The sequence below is a fragment of the Teleopsis dalmanni genome, chromosome 2 (assembly GCF_002237135.1).
Source record: "Teleopsis dalmanni isolate 2A chromosome 2, ASM223713v2, whole genome shotgun sequence".
In the NCBI taxonomy this organism is placed as follows: domain Eukaryota; kingdom Metazoa; phylum Arthropoda; class Insecta; order Diptera; family Diopsidae; genus Teleopsis; species Teleopsis dalmanni.
In genome coordinates, this window is record NC_051847.1 from 101766329 (window position 1) to 101775862 (window position 9534).

Consider the following 9534-nt stretch of genomic DNA (forward strand, 5'->3'; position numbering starts at 1 on the left):
TTTTAATTTCGTACTGAGTTAACTAACAGGTATACACAACTTATAACAACTCGTGAGACTTATTAAAATAATTGCACACGAACACACCTTGTGTCACCCGACTTAAATGATGAACTTTTTAGTGTATACATTTTCTCTGCACACTAATTATCACTAATTATATGCAGTTCATATTTACTACACATAAATAAAAAAACACTTTAAAAAATTTGTATTTGATTTTTGTAAAGTGTGAAATTATTACTTAATTATTATTATTAGGTAATGGAGTTTGTGTTTAAGGTGCTCTGGTGTAAGATTTATTACAACGAAGGCACTTATTTCGGCCATTAAGATAGCTGACACAAATAAAACAGTTGTCATGGTTATATATACCAGGTTTTGACCACATTGTTAAACTTCCAAAAGGCATAACGGTACGCTTGTCACAATCCTAATATCATAGTTTTTTCGACGGTAATCTTTAATATTATGATTGTATAAAATATTTGAAAATTCTATTCTCTTGAGAAAGGTATATTTTATTATTCCCTTGAAAACTCAATTTTTGAATTTTAACTTATTATTACCAGGGATACAGATGGTAATAATCTAGGAGAAAAGCACACTCAATTAACATAATATAGTTGAAAAATAAAAAATATATTTATGTTACAAAGTTTGTATTTGTTTACTAAAGTATCAATTAATTTTAAATACAATATTCTTTACATAATATATCTCAATCACTTGAAGCTAACATTAGATATGTTCGTTTTTCAGAGCGACGTGAAATATACTTTATAGCAATTATTGATGTATTGACCCAATATGGTGTTAAAAAACAGGTAACATTATTCAAGAAAGATTTATAAAAAAAATTTATTTTTGGTCATTTTAGGCGGCCAAAGCTGCTAAAACTGTGAAATATGGTAGTAATGTTGATGGTATTTCGACATGTGACCCCGACCAATACGCCAAAAGGTTTTTAGATTTTATGGATAAAGCTATAGAGTAGAAATATGTTGTTTAACTTGCAAGAAAAGAAAACTGAGACCGATATTTCATTATACATTAATATACATATTCGATATCTATGTACTACATATATTAAGTACGTCGCAAACACTATATATATATATATATCTATGCGTATATATATGTGTTAAAATATACGCATATGCATAAGAATGTTAATTCACACATATAGGTATATGTTGATTACTAATTTTAAATATTTTATAAAATAATTATGTATAAGTTTAAAATGCTTTAAGCATATTGCCAAAAAACTCATTCAATATTCATTATATTTATGCACTTCAAAAATGAATTGTGACTTTGTATGTAAAAGAACAGTAACACTCTTTGTGTAAAAAAATAAAGGATATCAAATTTACATACTACATATTCTTAGTTTTTTTGTGCTGACTTCAATTTTACTTTTAAATAATATGCGCGCAAGCATAATAATGTTTGTATAGTTGTTATGAAAATTATACTTTTTAAAGAAAACAAATAATTACGCCTTTGTTATTACCTTAAGTATATAAAGTTTATAATGCTTAACGTAAATTTTGTCAATGCGAAAAATTTATATTTATTTTCGTTTGATTTTGAATTTAATTCCTACATCTTAATGTTTTTATTGTTCTTTATTATTATTCAAATGATTAAAAAGACGGTCGTATTGAATCTAATAATCAAATTCGTAAAACACGTTTACTTATAGTCGTTGCTTTATTTTTTACATCGTATTGCTGAGTACAATCATCTGCATAAGTTTAGATGTGAAGACTTGAATATTCCACAATCGGTATCCATTTTCTTGTCTTGAATTAGTTACTCCTAAAATTAAATAAAGACGTGTACAAGATATCTGTCTACAAGATAAAAGCAAATCTGTCAAACTGTATCAAACGCTTTTAGCAAAAGCAAGGTCTACACTTCGCATACAGAGGCGCTTTTAATTAAGATCATTTAATTAAGCCCTCCGCAGCACCTCGAATATTTCACATCTTCTTGATGGGGACTCGCGTTTTGTACTGGATGTTTCGACTACACACTATTCCCTGTGGTTTTCCAACCTAACAACCAAAATCGATTAATCCTCTTTTGGTGTTGTTCATGTCGCGACTTCTTTTGATTTGAACAAGGCCGAGAAACAATTTCGCAGCATAATTATCAAAGCTGCCACCATAGCTGTTTCCGCAGGTAGGATAAAAATCATTAGACTAGGTTTTCCTAGTGACGAATTCTGAACAACAACACGTAAAATAGTGGGCGAATATCGCGTTAGTAAATGGAAGGAACATTTAGATAACTGCGACTCCCAAAATGGTTGTGGACTACCATTAAAGGACTTTCTAATCCTTCCCATTTCAACAACAAAACGATTTCATTTAATGGGATCACCTTCCCCGATCCAAAGCATTCTTTTCGTGCCCAATGCTTTTACCTCCCATGATACGCGCAGACATATTCCGGCGGCACCACGCTGTTCTTACCAGATGATGTACTTGATTTGATCAGACAAGCTAAAGCCTCAAAACCACTTGAACCTGATGGAATCTCCATGCTCATGCTCAAGAACCTCGGGATCTTTGGTATTTCAGTTGTGACACACATTTTAAACTCGTCCATCAATTCACACATCATCCCTAACATATAGAAGCCAGATAGAATAATTCCTTTGTTAAAACTGGGTAAACCGGCAGGTTTAGGTGAATCTAACAGACCGATTTCCTTTCTATTTCCAGTAGCCGAAGTTCTGGAGTTTTTAGTACTCAAACAGATACCTTCTCACATTCACCTAGCTCCTCGTCAACATGGTTTTTGTAAACGTCATAGTACCACTTCAGCTCTTTGCGAGATCACATCTCAAATCTTTAATGGCCTCAATCAAAATCGCCCGTGTGAAAGCACGGCGCTTGTTGCCCTTGATCTCGCAAAAGCATTTGACACAGTCTCCCATAGGACCCTGTTAAATGACCTGACCGAAACATCTATCCCTGACTCTACTAAGAGATGGTTCTGTAACTATCTTGTAGGCAGATCATCCTTTGTTGACTTTAGAGATAAAATGTCAAATCTAGGAAATTGAAACAAGCTGTCGTCTAGGGCAGCGTTCTTTCACCGATTTTCTTCAACTTATACATGCCTAAATTCACAGAACCCTGAGGGAGTCAGTGTCATAACCTACGCAGATGACTGCACAATTCTAACTACGGGCCAGGACCCTTTTGTACTGTGAAATAATTTAAATGCATATCTTCCATCATTGGCATAATTTCTGGTTGATAGAAATCTTCATCTATCACCAAATAAATCACCAGCCACCCTCTTTACTACCTGGACAAAAGAGGTTTCTTTGACTCTGCCCATAAATATCGATGAAACCACGATCCCCACCACTACTAAACCAAAAATCCTGGGTGTCGTACTCGATAGAATCCTAACTGATTACATACAAAGCAATAGGACGTCCTATTGCGGCCTATGCAGCTCCAGTATGAACCCCACAACTTTGCGAGACGCATTGGTTTAATATCTGATCTTATCAAAACAAGGCATTGCGGGTTGCAACATGACGCATGTTGACCACCTTCATGCAGAATCAAAAATGCCTCGTGTAAAAGAACATAATCAACTACTCTCCAAGCAATTTCTCCTTGCGTGCCACACAAATGGTCATACTTTCAGTAAATTTTATGTATCCGTAACCAGATTACCATATTTCGTTCTTACAGGTTGATGCTCAGGCTTAAAGTCTTGAGTCAAATGGTTGACATCATTCCTGTTTGTATACACCTTGATTTCCTCTCGCTCGCACTTTCCTTGATCTCGTTTCTTCAATCTGGATAGGCACCTCTTTAACTTTCTTATCTTCCGTTGTTCGATACGGATAATTAAATGTTAGAATGTTTGCTAATGTATAATAATAATAATGTATTTTTACCCTTGTTTTTTCTTAGTTTTATAATTCTAGGAATTTAAGCGATAACAGATTTTAGAGGATATAATAATAAACTATAATAATATAATATAATAATCTAATATAATAATCTAATATAATAATATAATAAAATAATTCATGTTCATGATTGAACATTCTGCCGGGAGCCATAACTTAGAGAAACTATTAATCCTCACCTTATATATACATTTTATGACATAAATAGTTATAATAAAAAAATTTTAAGAATAATAATATGATTAATAAGATAAAATAAAATTTAAGAAATATATAATAATATTAATTATTAAAGATGTCATCATGAAGTGTTGTAGTAGTTGTAGTTTGAATAATTCCTGTATAAATTTTTTAGACCATCCTTCTTTTATATTTCAGCTGCTAGCGTTAAATATAGCGTTAGAAAATATATTATTACTGCTTACCAAAGTAGCAAAGGCCTTGTTGTCGTTATCAAAAGTATTGAGTCAGATGTAGAACCTATTGAAATCACAAATGCCCTAAGCGAAAAAAACTTTAGCGCTAGAACAGTTAAATATAGGTAATAAAAATAAAATCCCACAACCTGTAACGACAATTTTCCGTAGCTCTGTTTGCCGGGGTAATACTCAGGGGTTGGTCCTGGGTCGTTACAATAAAATTTATAAATGTTATAAGGCCGTGTTTCAAATTTTGTTTTAATTTTCTTTTCTTTATTAATATATTTATTTTAAAACTAACAATCGTCTTAATTATGCTATGTTTCTATCCTATTACAGGATATTGACTTTAATATTGATATTGATATTGCTATTGATGTTGATAGTAATTGCCTTTCTTCGATGCCAGCGTATTGTTCTTTGATGGTTTTGTGTATTTCAGCTGATTTCCTTTCTTCTATACCTGTTGTAAGGGGTTATTAATGTTAATGTTTAGACGTGTACACGCCTATATAAGTTTTAGTGACAAAGGATCAACGTGTTCACGCTTATCCACAGTTTGGGTAGTAAATTATAAACGTGTTCACGCTTATTATTTTGCTGGAGAAAGGATTTAACGTGTTCACGCTATTCAAGGATTATAAACGTGTTCACGCTTATGCAAGGATTTGGTAGCAAATTATAAACGTGTTCACGCTTATATATTTGCTGGGGAAGGGATAAAAGATATATATAAAAAAAACAAAAAAATAATATAAAGGTGCTTTTTTATACTTAGTTCCGGTAATGTTTCCCAATGCTTCACTTGGCGAGTGTATTACGAACTCCGGTGACCTCAAGCGTCGATCACTAACTGCCTTCTTCTAAGTAAATGCGTCTTCTTATATACGCATCAGACCAAACTTTAACGTAGCGCAAAGCTTAGTTTACAGCTGGCTTGGATTTTTGACGTCGTTGCTGTTTTGCGCTTTCGCCGTAGTTAATATGCGCGCGCATCAATTTTTATACAAAGCTCTTTGCACAAAAGCTTTTTTTCACGTTTCTTGTGTTGTGCATTTGTTTTGTTTTGAAACGTGCTTATTTATTAAAATAAAATAAATATTAAAAAGTATTAGTTTAAATAATAAATAAATAAGGTAGGTACAATATTTATTTATTTGAATATATTGTTGCGAAGATACAATTCGATTTTGAGCGTCTCATGGAGCGAGTTTTAAAAGGTATAACAGTAAATTGCCAAAGCCCATCACCAATGCTAAATGTAGTCTTTTCCTTATGTTCCTCCTCAAGTTCCACTTGCCCATAACCGCTTCGTAAATCAAGTGTTGAAAACCATTGCGCACCAGTTAACGTATCGATGGTATCATCAATCCTGGGCAATGGATAGCTGTCCTTCTTGGTCACATCATTCAACTTGCGATAATCTACGCAAAATCTGGTGCTTCCATCTTTCTTCTTCGCTAACACCACTGGCGAACTCCATAGACTTCCACTGAGCTTAAGAAAAACGCAGAGCAGATGAAGGAACATGCAGAGCAGACTTCCACTGAGCTTAAGAAAAACGCAGAGCAGATGAAGGAACATGCAGAGCAGACTTCCACTGAGCTTAAGAAAAATGCAGAGCAGACTTCATGTGAACTCAAAGATTTAAAAAAAGGGTTGCACCAACTTAAGAAAAACGCAGAGCAGATGAAGGAACATGCAGAGCAGACTTCCACTGAGCTTAAGAAAAACGCAGAGCAGATGAAGGAACATGCAGAGCAGACTTCCACTGAGCTTAAGAAAAATGCAGAGCAGACTTCATGTGAACTCAAAGATTTAAAAAAAGGGTTGCACCAACTTGCCGAGATAACAGCAGAGGCGCAAGAAAAGTTGTCGAAAAGGGTTGATGAAACGAACCAGAATTTCCAAGAGTTAAATAAGAAGGTATATCAGTTAGAAAATCGATTAGATGATTTGTCGTTGAATCGTCATTCGTTAGCGAGTATTCGCCAGACTGGGGAAGTAAAATTAAAACCACCGGTGTTTGATGGAACCGCAACGTTTGAAGTCTTCCAGTTGCAGTTCGAGACAACTGCTGTTGCAAATCGTTGGGCTGAAGATGAGAAGACGGCAGCGCTGATTGTGGCATTAAAGGGCAGTGCGGCAGAGGTGCAACAACAGATTCCTGACGAGGCACGTAAGAATTACCACGAGTTAATTGGTTTATTAAAGCGTAGGTATGGCAGCGATTTTATGTCACCGCTACGCAGAGTAGAACTGAAGGCAAGAGTACAACGGGTTGGCGAGAGCCTTCAGGAATATTCCGCGGATATCGAACGTTTATGCAATTTAGCGTATATTGGCAGTTCTAGTGACTTCATTGAAAAAAATAAAATTGATGTTTTTATTGATGGCATACGTGATCCAGAAATCAGGCGGCAGGTGGTAATGTTTCCAAAGCTAACTTACGCTGAAACAGTTGGCAGTGCGTTAACGTACGAGGCCGCCGGTTTAATGTGTCGACCCATAGCAAAGGTGCGGAAAGCAGAAACTGAAGCGGAGGATTTGGTTGAAGTAATGCGTCAGTTAAGAGTAGCTTTGACGAAAAATGATAATAAGTTCAGCGGCAAATGTTTTGCTTGTGGCAAAACTGGACATATGGCACGTGAATGCCGTTGACGTCGTAAGCGCAGTCGATCGAGTTCCCCGACTGAAAAGGCACATCAAGGCCAAGGAACCGGGGTGGACGAAAAGATGGATAGGTCTTCGTTAAACCGAAACGAGCCAGATCGAAGGGGCGTGGACTGGTTCTCACAGCGGAGCGCCCCCCATCCTCATCTCACAAATGAAACGAGTGTTCAACAGTTTAACTATCCAAGGCAAAATCAACGATGAGATGTACATTTTGACTTTAGACACAGGTGCATCTCATTCAATAATAAAGAGCAGAGTGGCAGGGAATTATGAGTCATTACCTGGCGCTAAACTCCGGACTGCGACGGGTGAGGTTGCACCGATACTTGGAAGGGTCACTAAACTTATTACCATAGGTGACTGTGAGCTGCAACATGAATTCATTGTTGCTGATATTATTGATGATGTTATAATTGGCGTAGATTTTATGATTGCCCATGGAATTACGTTGGACTTAGGACAACGTATCCTACGGAGCGCTGTAATGGAATGTCCATTGAATACTGACAGTGAGCATTGCGATAGGGTGAGACAGGTTCGATTGAATCGGCGACAGAAAATACCGACAAATTTAGAAGCGATTGTATGGGGAACACTAGACTCGAATAAAAGGACGAACAGATGCTGGATTGTAGAAGCCATGGAAAATGTCGGAGTCGATAATATCGTACTTGCACAAACTTTGGTGCATCCGAATGACGATGGATAGCCGTCCTTCTTGGTCACATCATTCAACTTGCGATAATCTACGCAAAATCTGGTGCTTCCATCTTTCTTCTTCACTAACACCACTGGTGAACTCCATGGACTCGCTGACGCTTCAATAACACCCTCCTTCTGCATTCCAACCACTAAATCAGCCACTTCGTCTCTCTTTGCGAAAGGAACCCTTCGTGGGTTCCTTCGTCACCTTTTTTCGGCAGTTTGACGATGGTAAACTCCTTCTATTCGAGAGGGAATGACTCTTGTTTCCGAATTTTCTTAAACAAGGGGGGCAAAAGTTTCGACACAGCGTTTGGGTCCACCTTTAAACACTCAATCGATATACAATCATTACCTGGTGCTTTACCACTTTTTATGCTAAGAATTACACGTCTTATTTCGTTTTCGCTAGGTGCCCTTGTATCTATTTGTCTATTAGGATAAGATGTCTTCGTATTGTGAGCTCGTCACTTTCGTTGTGTATGATATTCAGGGTTTTCTCAAAATGTCTTTTCCATTCTTCTGCCTGTTCGTTCTTAGCAAACGCTAGCTGTCCATTTTCGTTTTCAATTCAAAGATTTTTTACCTAGTTGTTTAGTTAGCTTACACAGATCCTTGATGTCGCCCTTTTCTGATGCTACTTGCGCTTTCATGCTTAGTTCCACGTTATAATTCCTCTTATCGCTTTTAACTGCTTTCTTAATCTGCCTACTAAGACTTCTGTACGTTGTGTTGTATTCGACTTTTTTAAGCGGGTACGCCTCGCTTAACATTTTCGTTTTAACGCACCTTCTTTGTGCAATAAGCTCCCATGAGCTTGACAACCATTCCTTTTGGTCGTTTTTACGGTAGCCGAGTGTGTCCTTGTAGATTCCTTCGAGATTTGTTTTAATATGAAACCACGTCTCCTCAATAGAAGCATCTTCCATCACATTGACGTTGTTAATAAGAACGATCATTTCGTTCTTTACCGTTCCAACATTAAGCTTTGTGGTATTATACGTGCGCCGTGTTTGCTGCGGGCGTTTATACCTATGTTTAGGTACATTAAATTTCAGTTCGGCCACCACTTAATAGTGGTCACTGTCGATATCACCGCTTCTTTTGTTTCTGACATCACATAGAACTTTATTCCATCGTTTTAAAATGCAGATATGATCAATTTGACTTTCGAAGTTGCCAGTGATAGACTTCCAAGTGACATTGTGACACGTTCTATGAGGAAATAGGGATCCTCTAGTCCTGAGATCATAATTTATACAAAGTTCCAAAAACAGCTCCCCATTCTCGTTACATGTTTCAATGCCATGGGACCCCTTACAGTTCGATACTCTGAGTTATTTCCGCCAATTTGGGCATTGAAATCGCCCATAAGAATAATTACATCAGTTCTAGGAATTTCAGAGAGCGTTCTTTCTAGCGCACTGTAAAAAATTTTTTTTTGGTCAAGTGGACTGTCTTCTGTTGAAGCATAGCATTGTACTAGAGACATGTTGAACTTCTTTGCGCGAAAACGTACTACTATTATTCTTTCGGATATAGCTTTCCAGCATAAGATTGAGTGCTTAACATTTTTTCTTACGTAAACTGCAATGCCTCGGATGTGAGGGTCCTGTTCGTCGGGCATACTGGAGTATATAAGTACACCTCCCTTTTGGTTTGTAAATTCACCTGTACCATTCCATCTGGCTTCGCTAATGCCAATTACTTCCATTTTAAACCTGTCGCATTCAGCGGTTAACGTAGCTATTTTTTCTGCTTGAAAAATGGCTATTGTTCTCAATA

The 9534-nt window shown here is 36.6% G+C and overlaps 1 protein-coding gene and 1 long non-coding RNA gene across 2 annotated transcripts in view; both read left to right on the plus strand.

The window, feature by feature from the left end:
* LOC119675215 (LIM domain and actin-binding protein 1-like) overlaps window positions 1-281 on the plus strand; it is a 10786-nt gene extending 10505 nt beyond the window's left edge. Inside the window, exon 9 of the mRNA XM_038086404.1 lies at window positions 262-281. Coding sequence (XP_037942332.1) covers window positions 262-281 — 20 coding nt within the window. The remainder of the gene's footprint in view (window positions 1-261) is intronic.
* Window positions 282-734: 453 nt separating this feature from the next.
* LOC119680171 lies at window positions 735-1387 on the plus strand. The gene is made up of 2 exons (XR_005252451.1): window positions 735-827; window positions 881-1387. It is a non-coding gene; the product is annotated as an uncharacterized LOC119680171 (long non-coding RNA).
* Window positions 1388-9534: the final 8147 nt, after the last annotated feature.